General features: G+C 47.8%; 1 protein-coding gene across 3 annotated transcripts in view; it reads left to right on the plus strand.

The window, feature by feature from the left end:
• adam19b (ADAM metallopeptidase domain 19b) overlaps window positions 1-25,596 on the plus strand; it is a 271,511-nt gene that overhangs the window by 23,958 nt on the left and 221,957 nt on the right. For 2 of the 3 annotated variants that reach the window (XM_072511913.1, XM_072511914.1), the window contains exons 2-3: window positions 18,923-19,041; window positions 24,896-24,966. The exons of the other annotated variant lie outside the window; for it this stretch is intronic. In XM_072511913.1, the coding sequence (XP_072368014.1) occupies window positions 18,923-19,041; window positions 24,896-24,966 (190 nt within the window). The remainder of the gene's footprint in view (window positions 1-18,922; window positions 19,042-24,895; window positions 24,967-25,596) is intronic. 3 annotated transcript variants of the gene reach the window in all.

The following is a 25,596-nucleotide window of genomic DNA, read 5'->3' on the forward strand; positions in this document are numbered from 1 at the left end:
CACCACCCCGACCAACACCTCATGGCTCACCACAAAAAGTTGATTCTGAAGTATATCTTATACACGTGCGAGAAGGAGGAATACTCCCTCTGCCCCGGGTGCTTAAATCTCCACAGATCCATCACACCCATCCTTTCCATGAACCCTCCCAGCTCCTTCACCATCCGTAGCCTTCCCATTGACCTGGGGCTCGATCTGTCCACCCTCTGTCCCAGCACACAATTAAAGTCCCCTCCCATAACTGATGTGTGGCCAAGTCTGGAACTGCTCTCAACCGCCCCCTCGCGCACCTCATATCCCAATTCGATGCGTATACATTCACCAGCACCACCGGTGTTGCTTCCAACACCCCGCTAACCATCTTCCACCCGGGTCCCACACTTCCTTCGCACTCACAAACCCCATCTTTTTACTCGGCAAAATGGCCACCCCCTGTGACTTCGAGTCAAACCTCGAGTGAAGTACCTGACCCACCAATCCCTTTCCCCTTTCTCAGCCGAACCTGATCCCTCACCCGGAGGTGCGTCACCTGCAGAAAGACCATCCCCCGCCTTCAAGCTCCTCAAGTATGCAAAGATCCGAGATCTCTTCACCAGCCTGTTTAGCCCATACACGTCCCATGTTATGAGCCTTACCGGAGGCCTATGCCTCCACTCCCTCTGCTTTCCTCCCGTACCGACACTGTCCCCTTTAATTTGATCCTAAACCGGGCCCATCCAAGTTGGCCCCCTTCTCCATCCATGACCACGCTTCTCCTCCAACACTGCCATGTCGCTTGCCCCCCCCTCCTCCCCTCTCGGCCATTCCTCGCAGCCATCTCCCCCATCTCACTTCCATTCACCAGCATTGCCTGCCAGCATGGCATCTCCTGTCCGAAGGCTCCTCCTATCTACCCCTCCACCACCCAAAAAAAGACACATCCAAAACCACAGGTCACCCCTTCCAAAAAATAAACACCACCATAGACGGCAGGAGAGGGGGAGGTGCAGTTGCCCCCTTACAAACTTATTACCCCTTAACAAATAGTCATCCCAACTAAATCCATTCACCTGAGAAGAAAGAAAAGCCCCCCCACCCTCCACACTACCCGTGTCCTCCGAACTCCACTGTGCCAACTCCTCCATCTGCCATTGAAGTTCAGTTCTCCCCCAATTTATGCTCTTTAATAAAGTCATTGGCCTCCTCTGGGGTTTCAAAATAATACTCCTGGCCTTGGAAAGTCACCCACAGTTTCACCGGGTACGGCACCCCAAACCTGATCTGCCGTTGACAGAGGGCTGCCTTGGCCCTGTTGAATCCAGCACGCCTTTTCACCAGCTCCGTTCTAATGACCTGGTATATTTGGACCTTGTTCTCCTCCCATTCACAGTTCCATTTCTCCCTGGCCCACCGCCAAATCTTTTCCTTCTCCACAAACCTTTGCAGCCTTACAATTATAGCCCTTGGCTGCTCCCCCACTCTTGGCTTCTGCCTTCGAGACTTGTGCTCTCTATTTACCTCTGGGGCCTTGTCCAGCACCGCTTCCACCACCAGCCCAAACAGCATCGTCAAGACATACCTCGTGGCACTTGTGTCTTCCATACCTTCAGGCAGGCTGACGATACACAGGTTCTGCCTTCTAGACCTCTTCTCCTGTCCTTCTACATTCGCTCTTAACGATTTGCAAAGCTCCCCCAGGAGCCCCACCTTCGCCTCCAATGACACCACCCGATCACTGTGATCCAACATCACCCTCTCCACCTCCCAGATCTGCGACCGCTGTGCCTCCAAACACTTCTCGACCCTCTCCATCGAGGCTTTCAGGGGTGCAACCACTCGTTTGATGGACTTTGATCGGTCTTTCTGCATTTCCTTTCTTTGTTGACGAAACCCCTCTCTATTTAACACCATCAACTGCTCCATCTGGGGTTTTCCAACTTGTGACAGCCCTTCCCCCTCCGCCATCTTTTCAGCTGTTACTGCGCCACAGGTCTCTTCCAGTTCCTTGACCAGGTCCTTCACCTTCTTCTGCTGGGTCTGGTAACCAGCAGACATGCCACTCACTGGGGGAGCTTCTCCACACCTTCCACTGCACTTTCCCGGCAAAATTCTCCGTAAATCCTCCGGGTCAAAAGAGCTCAGATCTACGCCATTGCGTTTGAGTTGCCTTGTGTGCGACCACTCGCTCCATGGCCACCACTGGAAGTCTGAAAAAGCCTCAAAGATTGTCGGGCTTGCTGAAGGGTGGCTGCCGGGGGGTATTAGTGGGAAGCAACTTGGTGCCAAGTCTGTGGACTCAATGTGTCCCCTTTGGGATTGGGGTGGTTTAGTAAGGAGACGGAGAGTCCACAACGAATAAGAATAAAGAACTTTGGTTTATTTACAGTTATGTTATATATAACTCTTGAGTCACTTCACTGTCAGTACCTTACTGGCCGACCTTTTATACATGCTGAATGGAGTTCCCCTTCCCCTCATACGCTGTGAGAACCATGCGGAAGATAACGGTTCTCACCCTAAAAGTCCCATGCAGGATACGACATTCCCCCTCCCCAAAATCCGAAGTCACCCTTGACCGCCGATGAGAAGGAGGAGAAGGTGGAAGACATCGGACCCTCTTTGGCTCCAGTGAAATGGCCTTCCCCCGATGCGGCGGATACTTCGAAGGAGAACGTCGTCTGCGGCAGGAATGCCAAGGTGGATGATGGGCAGGAGGCGGCTGAACCATTGAATCTACATCCGAGACCTCAGAGGTCTGCTTCTTCATGTCTTATTCCGAAGATACAACGTCGGGCATGCGGGTTCGACACAGACTGGAGGCACCACAGCAGGCTGGTTTGCCATTGGAGTAGTAGGATCAAGGTGTCGAAGTTCGGTCTTGACTTTCTCCACTAAGGCATAGGGAAATCGGTTAGGCTTTTCTTCTTGGAGATTGGAAGAGTGAGAGGGCATCTCATTGAAACCCATAAAATTCTAATAGGATTAGACAAGGTAGATTCAGAAAGAATGTTCCCGATGGTGGGGGAGTACAGAACTAGGGGTCATAGTTTGAGGATAAGGGATAAACCTTTTAGGACTGAGGTGAGGAGAAATTTCTTCACCCAGAGAGTGGTGAATCTGTGGAATTCACTATCACAGAAAGTAGTTGAGGCCAAAAAATTTGTGTAATTTCAAGTAAGAATTAGATATAGCTCTTGGGGCTAAAGGGATCAAGGGATATGGAAGGGAAGGCGGGATCAGGGTATTGAACTTGGTGATCAGCTATGATCATAATAAATGGTGGAGCAGGCTCAAAGGGCCGAATGGGTTTCTCCTGCTTTTATTTTCAATGTCTCTATGATCCCTACTGGGTCTCTTCACTGTTGGTGCCTTACTGGCCAACCTTTTATACAGAGCTGAATGGAATTCCCCTGCCCCTCAGCAGGAGAGCTTATACTCCGTGAGAACCACAGACAAGGTAATCATGACCTCCCCTTAAGCCCCGTGAGGGACATGACAGGTGGCCTGGCTCAGGAGCCATTGCTGCCGTCTGTCTTTTAAACACATCCCTTTGGTGCTACTACAAGCTCCTGGCTGCTCACACTGCTGAGTACTGTCTGTATTCTTCGAATGCTCAAAGAGCCTCTGGTCATCTGGTAGCCCACCCAGGCTGCCCCTCTGGACACCCTTACACCCCAGCTGCCTCATCAAGGGGGTGGGTGTGGCCAAGCTCAATCAGGGGTTGGCACTCCTCAGAAGCGCTGCCCCACTGCAGAGGAAGCAGGGAATCAGCAGAGCTCACCCCAACCAGGGGACACCTACACCGTGACCTTTGGAGTCCTCTCTAGTTTTCTGCCCCTCCCAGTGGCCCCCATCCCGCTGGATCACCAGCTGCCTCCGCCTGCTGAGGCTGGCAGTGCCGACTGCCTCTGTCACCACCTCCCAAGCAGTGTTCAGGAGGGCAGACTTGAGTCTGTGACCCTGAGAAAGAGGGTGTCCTCCATTTCTTACTGTCATATGGAGCTGTAGATCCACCTTGGATTCCTGCCCCCTCCACCTAGCAGGTCTGCTGTGAGCTATCTCGGTGGCTGCAGTGAGTGTGTGGTAACTGGAGCGCTTTAAAATAGCTTCAGCTGCCAGGCTCTTTAGTGCTAACTCTAGCCCTAGCAGTTAGAACGCCCGCAGGGTCGGGAATAGCTCTGAATTCATGCCGGCACAGTGCTGGCCCATTTGCATGTCCCGACTCGCTTAATGAATAGAACCCCCACAGGAACGTGAATTGCATACAATTCAGTGCCGGCAGCAACACGTCTTTGGAGTATTAGTGTTAAAGATTGATGCTTTTCTAATATATGGGTATAATAGAATGGAACCTGGCTAACAGCCTCAAGGTCATGAGTTCAAATCTCAACATGCCAAGTGCTGAAATTTAGCTCAGTATATCTCAGGATGTGTGGCATCAGACAAAATGTCCAAGGATACTCACTAATGCCTTTCAGGAAGGGGATCTGCCCATCTGATCTGGCTTATACAGGCCTCCATACCTCATGATGTGATTGATGCTTAAGTGACCTGTTCAGGTTTGCCTGAGCGCACAGGATTCAAATCCCGAATGCCAGTTCCTGCACTTAGAGGATTAAACTATGATGGCGAGTTGCATAAATTTGATTTACATTTCCCTTAAGTTTAGAAGATTGAGGCTTGATCGAATCAAGTTGCCTGAAATGATTAAAGGACTCAAGGGCATAGATACAGTGGAGTAATTTTCTCTAATGGGGAATTCGGAAGAAGGGATTATACTATTAAAATTACAGTTGGACCATTTTAAGGAGGGAATCGGGAAGTGGATACAGAGGATAGCAGAAATCTGGCACTCCCTGATCCAAAAGCCTGTGGACGCTGGGTCATTTGACGCTTTCAAGATTGATGGATTTTTGTTAGGGAATGGTGGAAATGGAGCTGAGGTACAGGTCAGCCATGATCAAATCAGATAATGGAACAGACTTAAGAGATGGGAGCAGATTTTTGTACAATGTTTTCACGGAATTGTGCTTTCTCCAACTCACTGCAGTATTAAATGATTTTTATTTCATGCGCAAGAAAATGAAACCTTTTGATGCAGTCAAAAGAGTAACATAGGTGAGAAATTAGCATTACTGATCAATGTGAGAAAGATTAATTAATTCACCTTTGTCTACTCTTTTGCTGGATGTGTTAAACCTGGGCACCACGGTAGCACAGTGGTTAGCACTGTTCCTTCACAGCGCTAGGGCCCAGATTCGATTCCTGGTTTGGGGTCACTGTTTGTGTGGAGTCTGCACGTTCTCCCCGTGTCTGCGCGGGCTTCCTCCGGGTGCTCCGGTTTCCTCCCACAAGTCTCGAAAGATGTGCTAGTTAGGTCAATTGGACATTCTGAATTCTCCCTCTGTTTACCTGAACAGGTGCCGGAATGTGGCGACGAGGGGATTTTCACAGTAACTTCATTGCAGTGTTAATGTAAACCTCCTTGTGACAATAATAAAGATTATTAAGCCATTTATTTAATGAGTTAACACCTCTGTTAGAATGGCACACTGGGGAATATTGTATCAGTGAATGATGTTTGTGTCTGTTCTTGTTCTAAACAATAGTCTATAGTTTTGTAGCTTTTTAAATACGGGTAAGGTTGAGTAACATCGAAAAGAGGAAATGGCAGGTTCATGTTTCGTTGTGACCTGTTCTAACAGTTCAGTTGGGCTGATGTTGACAGATCATTATCTCCTCAGCCTACTTTTATATATATGAACAAAACTGGTTAACATGATTTTGGTGGATAAGAGGACCATTTGCCTCATCTTAATTAACCCAATCAGAAAATCCTTGCAACCCCCCCCCCCCCCTCCCCAATCTGTTTGTTTTTTAAGTGATTCCAGGATTTTGCCTACATTATTCCAAGTCTTTTATTTCAAAATCATCCTCAGATGTTTTAGCATCATTCATGGAGTTCATGAATTGCCTTATCTTTCCTTATTCTGTGTAGTATTTTGCGCTCGTCTACTTTAAATCTCTTCTGCCATTGTTCTGGCCATTTCGGTAGAAACATAGGAATTGTCAGACAGAAAAAACAAAGTTCATCCAGCTCACCTTCTACCATGCCCATGGGATACACTGATAATGGAATTGTTGGCTAATTACAGCACTCAATCCCGTTGAATTAGTCTGCAGCAAACCTAGACATGAGGCATGGCAAACCGCAGTGCTGGATTTAAGGTACAAAGTCACTCTTTTCATCTCAACCATTCTTCATTTACCTCAACTCATGTCTCAAATGACTCATGTAGGTTAGGTAATTTGGATATTCTGAATTCTCCCTCCGTGTACGCGAACAGACGCTGGACTAGGGGCTTTTCACAGTAACTACATTGCATACATTGTTAATGTATGACTTGTGACAATAAAGATTATTACTATTATAATGGATCCCAGAAATAAATCCATTTTAATAACTGCTTCCACCTTCTACCGTGTATGCGTGGGTTTCCTCCGGGTGCTCTGGTGTCCTCCCACAGTCCAAAGATGTGCAGGCTAGGTGGATTGGTCATGCTAAATTGTCCCTAAGTGTCCAAGGATGCCAGGTTAGGTTATGGGGTTACGGGGATAGGGCAGTGTGGACGGAGGACTGGGCCTAGGTAGCGTGCTCTTTTGGAGGGTCAGTGCAAACTTGATGGGCTGAATGACCTCCTTCTGCTCTGTAGGGATTCTGTGATTCTCTCTAAGGAGCTTGTTTTATAGATTGACCATGTGCTCAATGAAATATTAGGTTCCATTGAATCGACCCTTGGGTGACAGGAATGGATGTGCGCATTGGGGGAGGGAGGGTGAGTTATAAGGACAGTGGGAGTGGGGGTGTTGGTTGGAGAATGGAAATGGTAAAATATAGAGTGAGCTGCTTTGAGACATCACGGGCGGGTTCCTCCGTCCCGCCGCACCAGATTTCTAGTGCGGCACACCATCGGGATTCTCCGTTTCGCCGGCTGGTCAATGGGGTTTCCCATTGTGGGGCAACCTCCGTGCTGCCGGCAAAATGGAGCATCAGTCCCGGATGTTTCCAAATGGTGTGCATAGGTGTGGGTTGGCTGTCTGCTCTAAGGAAGCAATTGATTTGCATAATAAAAACCCTTATTAAGAGGCATTTAACAGTTTTCCTGGTATTTTACCAGGGACAGCACAGCCTCCCACCATGGGAGGGGGAGACAACTGGCTACATGGAGGCATCTTCCCTGTGGCAGCCCAAGGGGCCAGTAAGATTGCTGGATCCATGGCCCAAAGAGGAGGCTGTGGCCTTGTAAGGACAATTATGGAAGACACCCCCTTTCATCTTGACATCAGGGCCCCGAAGCCTGTGGGGAAATCCTGCCCATTGTTTCTGCACATTAGTTCTGAATTTACTCCTCTTCACACCGTATCCCCTGACCCTACCCTTCTTGACAAAGTGGCATAGCTTGGTAAGGCCTACTTTACCCAGACCTTTTAGAATCCCCAAAAAAGCACACATATCACCTCTCAATTTTCTCATTTTCTGTGACCAATTTGCGTACCTTGTTCAACCGGAATGCACTGCCTGAGAGCATGGTGGAGGCAGACTGAATTAAGGCCTTCGAAAGTGAATTGGATAATTATCGGAAGAGAAAGATTTTCAGGGCTACAGGAGAAGACGATGGAGTGGGACTGGATGCATTGCAGAGAACCAGCATATACACAATTGGCTGAATTGCCTGTTTCTGTGTTGTTGCCACTCTTTGAACTCATTCTGTGAATTCTGAATTGCTTGTCTGATTGTGCGGCATTCCTGAAACGATCCCATGGTTCTATTTCGAAGAAGAGCTCTGGTGTTTTGTCTGAGGCCCTCTCTAAAATTGACCCCTCAGCCAACATCACTAGCACAGATAACCTGACCATTAACACACTGTTGCTTGTAGAAGATTTGCTGTGCTCAAGTTAGCTGCTGTGTTTCCTACATTGCAACAGCGACTGCACATCAAATGTACTTCATTGGCTGTACTTCATTGGATGCGCTTTGGGCATCCTGAGGTCATGAAAGGCGCTCTAGAAATGCAAGCCTTTTCCTAGTCTTGAAACAGATGGAATTTGGCCATTTTGCATTCAGTTTCTGAATCCAAGACATTCGATGGAATTTTCTGATCTTCCGATCCGGCTGAGGGTGACCCACCCCCGCTGCGGGATCCTGGTGGCAGGTCGGCGAGCCATGCAAACCGCTGTAGGCATTGGCGGGACTGGAAGATCCCACCGGTGGCCAAAGGCGAGCCATCTCCACTGCCAGAAAACATGCCATGCGGGGTCAGAAAATCCCGCCAATTGATGCAAATTCAAAACTGTAGTAGCCCCAACATCAATCAGTGCTCATCCTCAACCCCATCCCCCTTTTCTCTCTTCATCCCCCACAATTGTGGTATACCTCCTCTACCAAGTACATGCTCTTCTTCCCCGCAACTTATTGCTTCCCCAGCGTTTACCCCAAATCCTCACAACATTGCATGCAGGCACTTAACTTGCTGGGAAGTCCCATTTCCCCCATGTCCACTTGAATCATCACTTCCTCGATAAAGTTGAAAAGATGGGATCTTTGCCTCCTGAATTTAATGTTGCCAGCAGTTCTCTAGCTTAATATTACCTTGATAATTCCCAAGTTTTCTTCTAATATTCAATTCCATGACTTTAGGTGAAATGGAAGTAAGCTTACTAGGTCTGTAGTTGTCTGGGTTTGTTTCTTCACCCGTTCTGTGAATAGCCTGTTTGCAGACTATTGTTTTGGTGCCAGTATCCATCAAAATGATCATCAATTCTCCTGGTGTTTCAACACTTGGGGGCAAATTAATTTATTTGAAGTCTTTTTAGCTCTTTCCAGGGCTGCCATCTCATTTCTATTGAAACCACCAATTATATTTGGGTCTGGGAAGTTCCTGTTCATTATATCCTCCCTTTTGAGTAAGTAATTGTTCAGAATATTTACCATTTCATGCTCATGCCGGAATTATTTGCTTTTTATGTGGATCACACTTCTTCATTTACTGTCCTTTACCTGCTGAAGTTCTGAAAGCATTTTATACCCTTGTCTTTGCCTCTGGAGGAATTAGTTTTCCTTAATTCTAAGCCTGCTGATCAAGCCTTTATTTCTGCCAACCCTTGTGTTTATCCTAGTGAACTGCGTCTCTTTTCTCCTTACAGAATTAGTTAGGCATCACCAATCTTTACATTTTACTTTTATTTTGTTTGATAATCCATTCAGAGTCACATTTTGTTTTATTTGTTTACAGGATGGGGGCATCGCTGTTTAAGCCAGCATTTATTGCCATCACTAGTTCCCCTTCAGAAGGTAGTGGTGAGCTGCCTTCTTGAATCGTTGCAATCCTTGAGGTGTAGATACACCCACTGTGCTGTTAGGGAGGGAGTTCCAGGATGTTGCCCCAGTGACTGTGAAGGAGCGGCGATATGAATGACTTGAGGGGGGGGGGGGGTTTAGGAGGTGAGTTACTCGTTGGAGGATTCCTAGCCTTTGACTTGCCCTGGTAGCCACGGTAGTAATATGGCTAGTCTAGTTCAGTTTCTGATCAATGGTAAACCCCAGGAGGTTGATTGTGGCGGGGGTTCAGCAATGATAATGCCATTCGATGTCAAGGGGTGGTTGTTAGATCCTCTCTTGTAGGAGATGGTCATTGTCTGGCACTTGTGTGGCACAAATATAATTTGCCACTTGTCAGCCCAAACCTGGATATTGTCCAGGTCTTGCTGCATTTGGACATGGATTGCTTCATTATCTGAGGAGTCGCAAATGGTGCTGAACATTGTGCAGTCATCTGCAAACATCCCCACTTCTGATCTTTGATGGAAGGGCGGTTCTGCAGGACAGACGCAGCAGAGGTGGTGGCACAGTGGTATGCAGTCGGGAGGGATTTCCCTGGGAGTCCTCAACATCGACTCTGGACCCCATAAAGTCTCATAGCTTCAGGTTAAACACGGGCAAGGAAACCTCCTGCTGATTACCATGTGCCAGCCACCACCAGCTGATGAATCAGTACTCCTCCATGTTGAACAACACTTGGTGCAAGCACTGAGGGTGGCAAGGGCGCAGAATATGCTTTGGGTGGGGGACTTCAATATCCATCACCAAGAGTGGCTCAGTAGTGCCACCACAGACCGAACTGACCAGGTCCTAAAGGACATAGCTGCTAGACTGGGACTGCAGCAGGTGATGAGGGAACCAACAAGAGGGAAAAACATTCTTGACCTCATCCTCACCAATCTGCCTGCTGCAGATGCATCTGCCCATGACAGTATTGGTAGAAGTGGCCACCCTACAGTCCTTATGGAGACAAAGTCCCGTCTTCACATTGAGGATAACTTCCATCGTGTTGTGTGACATTACCACTGTGCTAAATGGGAGAGATGGATCATCCATCGGCACTTCTGGCTGAAGCTTGTTGAGAATACCTCAGCCTTGTCTTTTTCATATATGTGCTGAGCTTCTCCATCATTTTGTTTGTTCTTTCTTGTCATTCTCAATTATGAACTTAGACTAACTGAACTGGACGGCTGGTTTCCGATGCGGAGCGATGCCGACAGTGCAGTTTCAATTCCCATACTGGCTGAGGTTTTCCATGACTTTCATTTAGTCTGTATGCTCAGCATTATTTAAAGGTGTTCTGCATATTCTCTGCTGGAATTCTGTTTAGCATCCTCCTCCAGTCCATTCAATTTACTTGTCCACTCAATTCTTGAATATAAAATATTCAGATCGGTAGACCCTCTGTTCAGGGAACGCCATGCGAGTCTGTACTGCCATGGCATCTGGGATATGGACAGATGCAATGACGAAGCCAGTGTGAATTGTGTCTGTGTCACAAACGTGTTCAGCTTAGATGTCAACATGCCTAACCTGGAACAAGTCCCCAGTGAAAGAAATTGAACCTGGTAGTGTTGTATTGAGGAGGTCTTGTGGCGCAGTGGGAGAAGATCTGGGTTCAAGCCCTATGGCCATGGAAGATGCATTCATAATGTGTCCGAACAGGTGGATTATCAGCCTGTAAATTCTTTCAGTACACCTGATTGCAGATTATTTTTTTTTTCAAAAAAATATACTTTATTCATAAAATTTATCATAAGCATTACAGAAACATTTCAAATTGTCTTGACTGTACATTTCCGGCAGAGTTACACATTACCTTGACTTTCTTCCATTCAATTTTGATATTATATACATATCAGTCTTTACATTACAATTCCTTCTTAAATATTTACATTGTCATGCTTGTTTTATACATTGGAGTGTTGGTGACCCAGACCGAGGGGGGTTTACACTGTTACCCGCCCCTCGGTGTACATTTGCTGGAAAGACCTTACACAGTGGTCTTTCCCCATTGCACCTTGGCGGCAGCTGCCCAAAGCTTGAGTGCGTCCCTCAGCACGTAGTCCTGGACCTTGGAATGTGCCAGTCTGCAACACTCGGTCGAGGACAATTCTTTGCACTGGAAGATCAGCAAGTTTCGGGCAGACCAAAGAGCGTCTTTCACCGAGTTGATGACCTTCCAGCAGCAGTTGATATTTGTCTCGGTGTGTGTCCCTGGAAACAGTCCGTAGAGCACAGAGTCCTGTGTCACAGATCTGTTCGGGATAAACCTTGACAAATACCACTGCATCTCTCTCCAGACCTTCTTTGCAAAGGCACATTCCACAAGGAGGTGTGTGACCATCTCATTTCCCCCACAGCCACTCCGAGGGCAGCATGCATTGGCGCAGAGCCTTCGGGTGTGCATGAAGAATCTGACAGGGAGGGCCCTTCTCACCACCAGCCTAGCTAGGTCTTGGTGCTTGTTTGAAAGTTCTGGTGATGAGGCGTTCTGCCAGATGACTCTGGCAGTCTGCTCAGGGAACCATCCAACGTCCTCCACGGTCTCCTTTTCCCTGAGGGCCTCGAGGACATTACGTGCTGACCACTGCCTCATTGGCTTGTGGTCAAAGGTGTTTTTCTTCAAAAACTTTTCCACGAAGGACAGGTGGTACGGTACGGTCCAACTACTTGGAGCGTTCCGCGGCAATGAGGCCAGGCCCATCCATCGTAACACCAGAGACAGGTAGAACCTCAGTATGTAGTGACACTTGGTGTTTGCATACTGGGGGTCCACGCACAGCTTGATGCAGCTGGACACAAAGGTGGCCAACAGGATGAGGGAGGCGTTGGGTACATTCCGCCCTCCCTTCTCCAGAGGTTTGTACATGGTGTCCCTTCGGACACGGTCCATCTTGGATCTCCAGATGAATTTGAAGATGGCTCGGGTGACTGCTGCGGCGTAGGGTCGGGTTATGGGCCAGACCTTCGCCACGTGCAGTAGCACCGAGAGTACCTCACACCTGATGACCAGGGGTTTGCCCGCAATGGAGAGGGAGCGTTGCTCCCACCAGCCCAGTTTCTGCCTTGCCTTTGCTAAGCGCTCCTCCCAGGTTTTGGTGCACGCCCCAGCAGCTCCGAACCATATCCCCAGCACCTTCAGGTAATCTGACCTGACAGTGAAGGGGACAAAGGACCGGTCGGCCCAGTTCCCAAAGAACATGGCCTCGCTCTTGCCACGGTTTACCTTGGCTCCCGAGGCCAGTTCAAACTGGTCGCAGGTGGTCAAGAGCCTGCGCACAGATGCAGGATCCGAGCAGAAGACGGCAACGTCGTCCATGTACAGGGAGGCCTTGACTTGCATGCCTCCACTGCCTGGGATCGTCACTCCCCTTATACCCGGATCCTTCCTGATGGACTCGGCAAAAGGTTCTATGCAGCACTCAAAAAGGGCAGAGGAGCGAGGGCAGCCCTGCCTGACTCCAGATTTGATCTGGATCTTTTCTGATTCCCACCCATTGATTGAGACTGCGCTATAGATGTTTGTGTAGAGCAGTTTGATCCAATTGCGAATTCCCTCCCCAAACCCCATTTTGGAGAGCACATCCATCATGTAGGTGTGCGATATTCTGTCAAAAGCCTTCTCCTGGTCAAGGCTGATGAGGCAAGTGTCCACCCTCCTGTCCTGCACATAGGCGATCACATCCCTGAGTAGCGCGAGGCTATCAGAGATCTTCCTGCCGGGTACAGCACAGGTTTGGTCAGGGTGGATCACCGACTCCAGAGCAGACCTGACCCGATTGGCGATGACCTTGGCTAGAATTTTGTAATCCACATTCAACAGTGAAATAGGTCGCCAATTTCGAATTTCTTTCCCTTTCCCCCTTCTGCTTGTAGATGAGGGTGATGATGCCTTTCCTCATGGACTCTGACATGCTGCCTTCCAGAAGCATACTCTCGTACACTTCCAGCAGGTCTGGGCCCATCCAGTCCCACAGAGCCGAATACAACTCAACCGGTAAGCCGTCGCTTCCGGAGGTTTTACTCGTCTCGAAGGACTTGGCGGCCTTTGTCAACTCGCCCAGAGTTAGTGGTTTGTCCAGGTTTTCCAGCTCGCTGTCGCCAATGACCTCCGTGATAGTCGACAGGAAGGTCTGGGAAACAGTGCTATCTGTTGGCTTCAGGTCATACAGTCCGGCATAAAAGGATTGGCTGATCCTCAGGATGTCAGACTGCGATGACTTTACAGAACCATCTTCTTCCTTCAGGCTGCTGATCACAGAGGTCTCTCTGTGCACCTTTTGGAAGAAGAAGCGTGAGCACTTTTCGTCCTGCTCCACGGAGCGGACTCTGGAACGGAAGATAACCTTGGAGGCCTCCGAGGTGTAGAGCGAGGCTTGCTGGCTCTTCACCTCTTGGAGATCCTCCTTGACATCCACCCCCATCGACTGCAGCTGGAGCAAATTCTGCATACTTTTCTGGAGCCTGGACATGACCCCTCGTCTCTCTCTCACCTTTTGAACGCCCTTGAGGATGAAAAACCTCTTGATATTCCCCTTGATTGCTTCCCACCAGAGATGTGGGGCCTCAAAGAGGGGTTTCACGGTTCTCCAACCTTTGTAATCCCTCCTGAGTTCCTCAAGGTTCTCAGGAATCAGCAGTTTTACATTTAGCTTCCATGTCCCCCTGCCTGCCCCCTGGTCTTCCTGCAGGTGGCAGTTGGCCAGTAGGAGGCAGTGGTCAGAGAAGAACACCGGCGTTACATCGGTGGACCTAACCGTGAAAGCTCGGGACACAAAAAAAAGTCTATCCTGGAGCGGACGGACCCGTCTGACCGTGACAGTACACCTGATTGCAGATGGTAGAGAGCGGGAGAATTTCTTCAAACCACTGACAAACCAAATCATGGCAGTCCATGGTCACCAAGGCCCTTTTAGGGCATGGTTCCTGATGGAGGAGGGGGGAGTGTTGTATTGAAGTCCCAAAAGCTCTCTTCCAAATCTTTCTTAATGCATTTAAGTGGAAACCAGATAAGCAAATGGGAGGAAAAGGGATAGAAGATTATGTTAATTGGGTGGGAGGAGATTCATATGGCGCATAAACACCAACATCGATCCATTGGGATGAGTGGTCCATTTCTAGATCTGTGTAATGTATTTCTCTCCGCACCTTCAAAATTATCTGAACTTTCAGCTTAATTTTAATTGCGTCTTATACCCACAGCCGTATTTCCACAGGCAACTTAAAAAAAACAGGTTTGGGGGCGCTGGTGTTGGCGCCTCTTCCATTCTCACCAGCCCGGTGCTCCGTGGGTCCGGTGGTGGTGGCGGGTCTGGGGGCAATGGGGGAGATGTGGGAGGGTGGGGGGGGAGCATCGGTGTGGACCCCGATTTGTAGTTGTCGTCGGTTTGTGCTGGGTGGGCTGGGTGGTGGGTTCCGGAGATGGCGGAGGGCGGGGGTTGGGAGGATGGGGGATCTGTTTGTGGACGGGGGCTTCCCCAGCTTGGAGGCCTTGGAGGATGGGTTTGGGTTGCCAGCAGGGAATGGGTTTGGGTGTTTGCAGGTACGGGGCTTCTTGGGAGGGCGGGTCCCGGCCTTACCGCTGCTACCGCCGCGGGGGATGCAGGACAGAGTGGTCTCCGGTGCCTGGGTGGGAGAGGGGAATGTGTCAGATGTTTGCCAGGAGCTTTTGGATGCGGAGAAAGCTCCGGTGGAGGAGCTTAAGGGCAAGTGGGATGAAGAGCTGGGAGGAGAGATAGAGACGGGTCTGTGGACGGATGCCCTAAGCAGGGTTAGTACATCCTCATCATGTGCCAGGCTTAGCCTGATACAATTCAAGGCAATCCACCGGGCACACATGACGGTGGCCCGGGTGAGCAAGTTTTCTGGGGTGGAGGACAGGTGTGCAAGGTGCGCGGGAAGCTTGGCGGGTCATATCCACATGTTTTGGGCATGCCCGGAGCTTAGAGGGTTTTGACAGGGTTTCGCTTAGGCAATGTCCATGGTACTCAAAACACGGGTGGTGCCGAGTCCGGAGGTGGCGATCTTTGGAGTATCGGAAGAGCCGGGAGTTCAGGGGGCGAAAGAGGCCGACGTCTTGCCCTTTGACTCCCTGGGAGCCCGGAGACGGATCTTATTAATGTGGAGGGACATGAAGCCCCCGAGTGTAGAGACCTGGGTTAGTGACATGGCTGTTTTTTTCAGTCTCGAGAAAATAAAATTCGCCGTAAGATGGTCAATGGTTGGGTTCACTCGGAGGTGGCAGCCGTTCGTCGACATTCTCGGGGAAAATTAAAATGTCAGCAGAAGCAGAATTCCAAAGGTGGGTGGAGAGGGCCGGACTATTATTTTATAGTTGGGGTGTGTGAAGATTGTGATGGGGGTGGAAATGTTTATTGTACCATGTTTATGTTGCTGTTATTATTATTATAAAAACTTGCAAATACCCTAATAAAAATATTTAAAGTAAAAAGAAAAAAAGTTGAGTTTGTTAGGGTGGCAAGGTGGCACAGTGGCTAGCTCTGCAGCCTCACGGCGCCGAGGACCCGGGTTCGACCCTGGCCCCGGGTCACTGTCCGAGTGGAGTTTGCACATTCCTCCCATGTCTGCGTGGGTCTCACCCCCACAACCCAAATGTGTGCAGGGTTGGTTGATTGGCCACGCTAAATTGCCTCTTAATTGAAAAAAAAATGAATTGGGTACTTTAAATTTATTAAAAAAGAAGAGTTGAGTTTGTTGATTATCACTGCCTGGTCTCACACATGAGGGAGGGTCTTGTAGAAGGACTGCCTGTCCTGTCCCGCTTTTGCTGGCAGTGGTCAGCTCCCCCAGGAGAGGAGAAAGGTGAGAAAATCAGACGGAAAACTTAAAGTAAAGTGAATGGTAGATGGGACAGGATGAGCAGGCTGAGGGTAATAGATTCCTGGATGTGATGACGACACATGATATTTTTAAACTCGAGCAGTTCATAACTGTCACTGAGTCACGGCAATGAGAATGCAGCCTTGAACTGACTCCAGCACAACAATTACTGTGATAGTCAATTTAGTCATGTTCATGGGTTTTATTTAGTTCTGTTTGGGATCAGCTTCTTAGACTGATGGGTAATGCATTTTTTATGATTCCAGAATGACATCCAGACTGAAAGGACTAATAACTGTGATAATGCATAGACTGAGGTCATTCAGCCCAGAGGTCTATTCTGCTGTCTGCACTCTACATGACCCCCACCCACCACACTTCATTTAACCATGTCAGCTTAACCTTCTCATCATTCCCGGTGTGTTCAGCTTCCCCCTAAATATGTCTATGCTATTCACCTCAACCATGGTGGTGTAGGGGTAATATAACTGGACTGGCAATTCAGAAAGAGAGCCCAGGCTAACGCTCTGGGGGCACGGGTTCAAATCCACCATGGCAATAGGTGGAATTTGCATTCAATTAATAAAATTGAAAGCTGGTGAAAGACCATGGGGTGAATTCTCCTCCGATAGCATTCCCCGCCCGCGGGTTTCCCGGCGGTGTGGGGTGGCTACAATGGGAAATCCCATTAGCACTGGCGGGAATGGAGAATCCCGCTGCCAGCGACGGTGTGCTACCAAGAAACACACGGTTGGGGAGGCGGAGAATTCATCCTCATGAAATTCACCATCAATTGTCATAAAAAGCCATCTGCTTCACAAATGTTCCTTTAGGGCAGCTGCCAACCGTACCTGGTCTGGCTCACATGCGACTCTCGACCTACAGTAAATGTGGTTGTCTCTTAATCATCCTCCAAAGCCACTCAAGGGCAATTAGGTTTGGGAAACAAATGCTAGCCTTGCCAGCGATGCCCGGTTCCTATGAAAGAAGCATAAAAATAATTTCTATGGCAGCAAAATTCTAACCACTCTCTTGATAATCAATCAGTGTACTTTCTATGTATTATTGCAGTATATGGCTATAATTAAATTTTCCAGTTTAGATGGCCTCTATAAACCACCTTGTGGTTTCAAACACTGTAAATGCCTTAATTACATACTGTATGGCTTAAATTCAATGTGCATGGCACTAAGCCATGCAGGAGCCTCAAATTTATTCCAAGCTCTCTGCTGAATTCAACCAAGGATAGTGTCGGGATGGGAGAGGTTCCCTTGTTGGCTTCTCTAGCTTCGTCTTAAAAGCACCAAGAAAGGTGGAGAGATTTGGAAGAGGGCTCCTGAGCTTTGTTTTTGGAACCAGATTCCTTTTATGAGGGACATATCACAGGTTAAACATGTTGATATCTGAACTGCAAGTTTACAATGCAAACACGGTTCACAATGTATAGCTGGTTTCATCAGCTAGGGATAGTGTTGGGATGGGGGAGGGATCGTTTCAGGGCTGGGGGGCTATAATTAGTCTCAGTGTCGTTCTGGATTGGGCGATGAAAGATAACTGAACAGAGATTCCTAATCATCACCTAGCGACCTTCACACGAGCAGTGTGTGTTTTTGCGGGAATAATTTTATTTTTGGGTAGAACTGAATTAGCCTTCATCCAATTTTCCTTGAAATCAGCTGCAAGGAAAATATGGAGGCAAATGGGCGAGGGTCTAAATCCTCTGCGCCCATATCTGTGTGAGCAGGCAAGGAGATTTCAAAAACAATGTCCTGTTTCTAAGGCTGGTTAGCATGCTGGCATTCAGTCCAGTCTACTTCGCTAAGGAAGGATACATTGGTTGCAGCTGGTGCAATTAACTCCAGCATAGAGTTACTGGGCGCGATTCTCTGCTCCCGCGACTAACTACCCACGCCGTCGTGAATGCCGTCGAGGTTCATGACGGCGCGAAATGGCTCCGATCTCGACCGATTCAGGGCCCGAAAATGGGCTAGGATCGGGGCCACGAGAACCTCGGGGGGGCGTGTCACTAAAGCAGCGTCGTCAGCACGCGCCGGGCATTGGCGCCGCATAAAAGCGGCGCCGCGTCATCCGCCGCCTAACTGGCGTCACCCACCCGTGCATGCGTGGTTACCGTCCTCCCCGAAGCCACCCCGCAAGAAGATGTCGGATGGATCTTGCGGGGCGGCGGAGGAAAGGAGGTCCTCCTTCAGAGAGGCCGGCCTGCCGATCGGTGGGCACCGATCGCGGGCCAGACCCCTTTTGAGTGCAACCCCGGTGAAAGAGCCCCTCTCGCCTGCCCACAGGCCGCACCCCCAGCGTTCCCGCGCTGTTCCCGCCGACAGCGACCAGGTGTGGATGGCGCCGGCGGGAAGCCATCGCTTTGGGCAAGCCGCTCGGCCCATCCGGGCTGGAGAATAGCGGGTGTAGCGGAGAATCGCCATTTTGGGTGTCCTGGGCGATTCTCCGGCCTGCGCCGCGCCGAACTCGACGGGGCCGTTCCCGCTGCTTGGGTGCATCGCGGGAGGGCGTCGGACCGGCGTCGCGGGGAAAAATGGCACGCCAGGCGATTCTCCAAACCGGCACGGGAGCGGAGAATCGCGCCCACTGTCTTTAGGAGAGGATAGTTCAGGGTAAAGAACTGGAGAGAAAACATATGACAGCCAACCACGCCAACCAGAACCTATTATCTGTGAATTGACCAAGGTTTTTTTCTCTTCCCAGGGAGAAGTAGCAAGTTGAACCCAGAATCTCAAGCATACGATCACATTATAAAATATGAAACAATGGTACCCCGGTGGATTGCTTCAGGACCACTGGAATACTTTCCATCCCATAACCAGGTACAGCAAACTAACTGGATAGTCAACGCATTTGTGTTAATTAGGCCGTGAATCAGATAGTATGTTGATCTGATAACTAGATGAAGCTTGATAATCAGAAAGCCAGTTATTACTTTGATAATGAGTTATAGTGTGCTAACCTAGTGACCAGTCAATTAATGCTGACCTTGTAACCAGGTGTGCTGTGTTTTCTGGATAACCCGTTGTATTTTGTAAATCGATTATGTGTTGACCTGAGAACTGACTGGATGCGGCATTCCAGTTTATTAACTTGTGCACTGGATACTAATGTAGAAAACTGTTCACGTGTTCTGATGACCCTACAGAAACTCTGAATGAAAGACAAAGGAGATGGACCATCAAGGCGAAGGTTAAATACGGAGGGGAAGGGGTGGGCCTGTGGGCAGCAATCCAAAACTCATGTTCTAACCAACTCAGCTTATCCACCCTGCCCAGAATCCTGCACGATGTTTTTACAGAGTCCTAATATCTTCCGGGCTTGTATTCCAAATTTCCGTCACCAAGTGTGCTTCCTCATTTCTGAGCAACCGTTTAACATTTTCATGTTTTTCTTACTTGTGATTGCTACTGAGGACAAGATAATGACTCTATGCTGTGAAACAGCATGGATTACTTCCTGAAGAAAGCAAGATTCTGCTTTTAAACCTGGTCTCTCGGACTGAATTGTGGGTGTGGCTGGTTATTTGGCATAGCTGCCCTGCTGCCTGGATAAGTAAAGCCACAGTGCTTTGTGACACTCACACACAATCCAGGAAGGTCCGAGGTTCGCTCCCTGCTGCATGCTGACTTAGCATGTCTCAAATCGGTGGAGTACAATTGGACTGTGCTTTAGAGAAGAGAAAAATCAGAGAGGGAAAAGAAAAAAAAGAAAGAACCTGCATGTTTTCGCATTCACATTCTCAAATCATCCCAAAAGTGCTTCACAGCCAATGAAATACTTTTTGAATTGTAATCACTCGTGAAATGTAAGAAATGTACAGCCAATTTGTGCACAGCAAAAACCCACAGTGTTATATGGACCAGATAATTTATTTGAGTGATTTTGGTTGAGGGATAAATATTGGCAAGGGCATTGTGGGGTGGGACAACGATGTGTCCTTTGCACTTCTTTAAAATAGAACCGGGGAGATCTGTTGAAACCACCTGAGAGGACAGGCAAAGGCTTGTTTAATGTCTCATTCCAACGTGGCACATATTACGGTGCAGCACTGAGGGATTGTCAGCCTCGGTAGATACTCAGCTCTCTGGAGTGGGAGTAGAACCCATGAATTTCTAACTTAGAGGTGAGATTCTACCAACTGAGCCTCAACTGCTCCTGAAATGTCACTACTTGTGGATTTAAAAAAAATTTGTTCATGGGAGTCACTGGCTGGGCCAGCATTTATTGCCCATCCCTGAGGGCATTTATGAATCAACCACATTGCTGTGTATCTGGAGTCACATGTAGGCCAGATCAGGTACGGAAGATAGATTTCCTTCCCTAAAGGACATCGGTGAACCAGATGGGGTTTTACGACAATCGACAATGGTCACCGGGATAAGGTCAGAATCACAATTGCCACTCACCCCCGAGGTCAGAGGCATTTAACTTTCCACAGTGGCCATTCCTCATATTGAAGCATTAGCAAGAGCGTTTGAATGTGGGGGCATTGCAGCCGAGAAGACCAACACATTGACGTCGATCTGGTTTGTCAGACATAATGTATTGACTTGTCAACCGGTTGACGCTGGATAACTTTAAACCAGGTACAGCATAACCAAATAGACAGCTACATTGAATTGCTAAGATAATCAGTCACAGTGTTCTTAAGCCTCAATGGTATTTCTGTAATAAGAACTGGAAAGCGAGTCTTGACTTCTTCAACTCCAATTTTATTGTGTTCTACAATCATGTCTCCTCTAAATCCACAGTGCCATTTGTATCCCCTTCATATATATGTGCAAACAATAAGTGTTATCTGTTAAATTCTGCTCCAATTCTAACTTAAGCATTGGGGAATCATAACTTCTTCCTAACAAGTGTACGATATTACAAGCCCAGGCCAGCCCCCAACTGTGGTTCAGATACTGGACAGAAACCCCAATATTTTATTTTAATTTTCTAAGACTATGAGCAGAGGATACCTCACTCCAGGAAAGATTTCACAAAGAAATAGGGATGTGGTATTTTAAAACAAACATTATTACTAACACAGGGCGAAATTCTCCTACCCGCCCCGCCACATTTCTGCCCCGACCGGCCGGCGGGAGTCTCCGTAACACCGGCCGGTCAATGGGGTTTCCCATTGTGGGGCACCCCCACGCCGTCGGGAAACCCCCGAGCGCCGGCAGAACGGAGACTCCCGCCGGCGGAGAATGACGCCCACAATCTTTAACATCACACCAGAAAATAGCTTACAATTATCCCCTAAACAGTACTTCCCAATACAGAGAATACTGCTATCTTTATTCCCACTTAAGCAACAAGAATAAAACCCATCTCAGCTCTCACTCCACTTTAACTATCACTGGTACATAGGAATACTTGCTTTACAGAGGTTTTCTTTGAGAAAAATAGATCCCTTGATACTGCTTTAACGAAAAGATCTGACTCCTGTCTGACCCTTGCAGAAACTGTGGATGTATTTTTTCAGAAGGTGCTTCCCTGCTTGTTTCAGCTCCCCCTTGTTATCAGACAAGTCTGCACTGCTTTAAAGACTGTTAATCGATTTTAACTGAACTGCAGTGAGAGAAGAACTGTTTGATTTCTGTACACAGCTTCATTCAGATCAGAACTGACCTGTTTTCTACAAAGTGCCTGATGCCTTAGCTCCACTCTGAAATGACATCACCGTACCAAGCTGACATCCAATTGACTCCCACAGGGAATCCCCTTACTCAAACAAAATTCCAATAGCCCAAGCTTTTTATGATGGCTTAATTACACCCCTGGTTCCCAAAATATACTTGCCTTTTAAACCAGGATTTATTTTAAAGCATGATTGCAGCAAACATGTGCACACAGTAACACAGGCTTTTAACCCTTACTGCTCCAAATACCTATAATACGATACATCTGAAATTCCAACATACATCACAGTGAGCCTGATTACTAGTTAGCGAATGCTAATTTTGTGTCCAGGTACGGCATATTAACTCTGACCAATTGTATTTTATTAATTAGCTGCTGCACCTCATAGAACTTCCACACAGTGGAGGCACAGTATCACAGTGGCTAGCACAGTTGCTTCATAGCTCCAGGGTCCCAGGTTCGATTCCCAGCTTGGGTCACTGTCTGTGTGGAGTTTGCACTTTCTCCCTATGTCTGCATGGGTTTCCTCCGGGTGCTCCAGTTTCCTCCCACAGTCCAAAGATATGCAGGTTAGGTGGATTGGCCATGTTAAAATTGCCCTTAGTGTCCAAAATGGTGAGGTGGGGTTACTGGGTTACGGGTATAGGGTGGAGGTGTGGGCTTAGGAAGGGTGCTCTTTCCAAGGACCGGTGCAGACACGATGGGCCGAATGGTCTCCTTCTGCACTGTACGTTCTATGATTCTATGCACCTTCTAGGCTAATAATCATACATGAGAGGCCTGGTCATTAGTTGCACATCTACAGTAGGCAGCACAAGTCAGGAGTCACACTCAGGGTCCTTGTAATCCACGTGGTCACAGACCAAGCTATATACTTACTAACTAAATCACCTGGAGCACCGCCTTCGACCTTTCGCTTAATTGATTGTTTAACAGACCCCACTTATTGTTTACTAGACTGAACGAGAAATGAAATGAAATGAAAATCGCTTATTGTCACAAGTAAGCTTCAAATGAAGTTTCTGTGAAAAGTCCCCAGTAGCCACATTCCGGCGCCTGTTCAGGGAGGCTGGTACAGGAATTGAACCGTGCTGCTGGCCTGCCTTGGTCTGCTTTAAAAGCCAGCAATTTAGCACTGTGCTAAACCAGCCCCTAAATATATATATACATATATATAAAGGGAATACAAGTGGCACTATGGATTTGGAGGCAAAGGGATTGTAGAACACAGTAAAATTGGAGCCGAAGAAGTCAATACTTCCTTTCCAGTTCTTATTACAGAGATACCATTGGAGCTTACCAATTCTGTGCCTAATTATCTTAGTAATTCAATGGTGGCATTCTGACCTCTAAGTTGGGAGCTTGTGGATTCAAGAGAGTTGAGAACATTACCTCAGCTGATACTAACTTTTGGATGAGATATTCAGTTGAGACTCTGGCTGCCCCCTAAGGTTCCATACTATTGAGCAATGAGCAGTGGTGTTCTCCCCCAGTGCCCAGGTCGATAGCTAACCCTCGACTTGCACTATGAAAAAAAAAAATTACTTGGTCGTTCGTTTCTTTCCTGTTTGTGGGATTTTGATTTGCATACATCGGTTGTTACATCGACCTAACTTAGAACAGTAGCCACAAAGGTTAGCTTGTGAAGTGCTGTGAGATATCTGAGGTTATGAAAGGCATCATATAAATACAAACCCTCTTTACTGACTAGTGTCAGAGCAGGTGGATTGTGTAAATCGTACAGTACACCCAGGTTCATCAGATTTGTTTATACATCACAGCACACAATAGAGGAGAGTTCATTGAGACCTGTTCATATTATGTCAGCTACACTTGAAACTTGAAGTGCTCCAGGTGTGGATGTAACAGCCCTGTTCAAAGAGCACTTCTCTCAACTACTGTCTGAATGAATGGCTCGTAACGTCTGAGCTCTGGGGCATTATATCTGTGGGAGCATCCCAAAGATGCACTGGAGACCTCCCCGCAAACTCCCTCAGCCTCCTGAGGTTCCCAGGTAAAGGTTTGCATGGCAATTGTCCGGCAAGTTCAAACTACTGATGGGCAGTTGACCTGCACAGGGAACAATTCGATAATGCGATTTGAATCGCAAACCTCTGATGGTTCTCACTGTCATAAAGCAATTGTTACCAACAAAAAATTAGAAGAATTAAAGCCACTTCCAGTTTACGTGTAAATATAGCACTGATCCACTCCAAATCCATCACGGCATTCCCCCCACCCCCGGACCACTCAGGGGACTTTTTCTCCCGCCCCTCCACAGTCCAACTACCACCTCTGATGACCCCTGCTGACCCCCCAGACCCAACCTCCTCTCTCCCCTCCCACACCCTGCCCCTGCACTACAAATCCTACCGTAAACATTTATTTTTAAATTTAGAGTACCCAATTCATTTTTTCCAATTAAGGGGCAATTTAGCGCGGCCAAACCACCTACCCTGCACATCTTTTGGGTTGCGGGGGTGAAACCCACGCAAACACAGGGAGTATGTGTAAACTCCCAAGTGACCCAGAGCCGGAACATTTACATTCTCTCTGCTTTGTCAAAATGGCTGTACTGTTAAACTTACCTGGTTTACGGCAGCTAGTGTCATTAAAAAAAGGCGCGTGGCTTACTTAGCTTCAATTCTCCTGGACTTGGCGGTAGGCCTTGGGAACCTGCTGTGTTGGGGTGATCTCACTCGGCCTAAGTTGAAAGGTCGGGTGAGATGGGGCTATTGCCATCGCACCGGACGTTGTGCACCATTATCGTTGGATAGCTGCTGCATTTGTTTATTGCCCCCGAAAAGATTTTGAAAGGGACTCTTGCATCCTTCCCCCTGACACATTGCCCTGTCACTTCATCCTGTTAGCATATTGATAATTCGTGGATGATGCAACTGAGGAACTCTTGGTCTAAAGTCGATGCCAAGAAACACCAGAGCTGGAAAACCTTTAAAAAGAGACGACTGCACATCTGAGAAAGGTGCATCTGATGAAGTTTTTCTCTCTTTCTTCTCCCAACCACCCTCCCTGTGTACTCAGCACCCAGCCTGGGCAGAGATCCAAGTCACAGCTGAAGGAAGAGATCATATTCTAGAGATCAAGAAAAATGAGTAAGTACATTTGTGTGAAATGCAATGTAGTTTGTATTAAAGGTAAGGTAAAGTCGCCATGGTCCCAGATGACCATTGGCTGCTTTCCCTTTGAGGGTGAGAGCTGACTGGTGATGATTTAATCTGAGGATCACCACACCTCAGGCGAGGGAAGGGGTTAAGAAGGCGGGGTCTTCATGAATAGCCTCAGCATGTATGGGAATTGAACCCGTGTTGCTGGCCTTGTATTACAATTTGTATTTCAGAATAAAAGGTAGAGTATAGAGAGTGTACTACAGTATAGGTTACAGGACACAAAGCAGCATAGAATGTGAGTTCAATATAGAATATGGAAAATTACTAATGAAAATGGATGATGCAGGTTACAGGAGAATATAAATATGAATATAAATGCTAGTGTCAGCCTCAGAGAATTCACCTGGAATTGTGGATTATTAGTCCAGTGACAGTACCACTATACCACTGTCTCGCACATTCACATACCATCCTATCTTTAAACATAATTTCCCAATTTACCACAGCCAAATTGCCCTTCATTCCACTGTCATTTCCCTTGTCTAGATTTAAGATTCAAGTCTCTGATTGAACTCCATCACTTTAAAAATAATGTAAAATTCTATTATCATATGG

This window comes from Scyliorhinus torazame, chromosome 7 (assembly GCF_047496885.1).
Source record: "Scyliorhinus torazame isolate Kashiwa2021f chromosome 7, sScyTor2.1, whole genome shotgun sequence".
Lineage (NCBI taxonomy): Eukaryota > Metazoa > Chordata > Chondrichthyes > Carcharhiniformes > Scyliorhinidae > Scyliorhinus > Scyliorhinus torazame.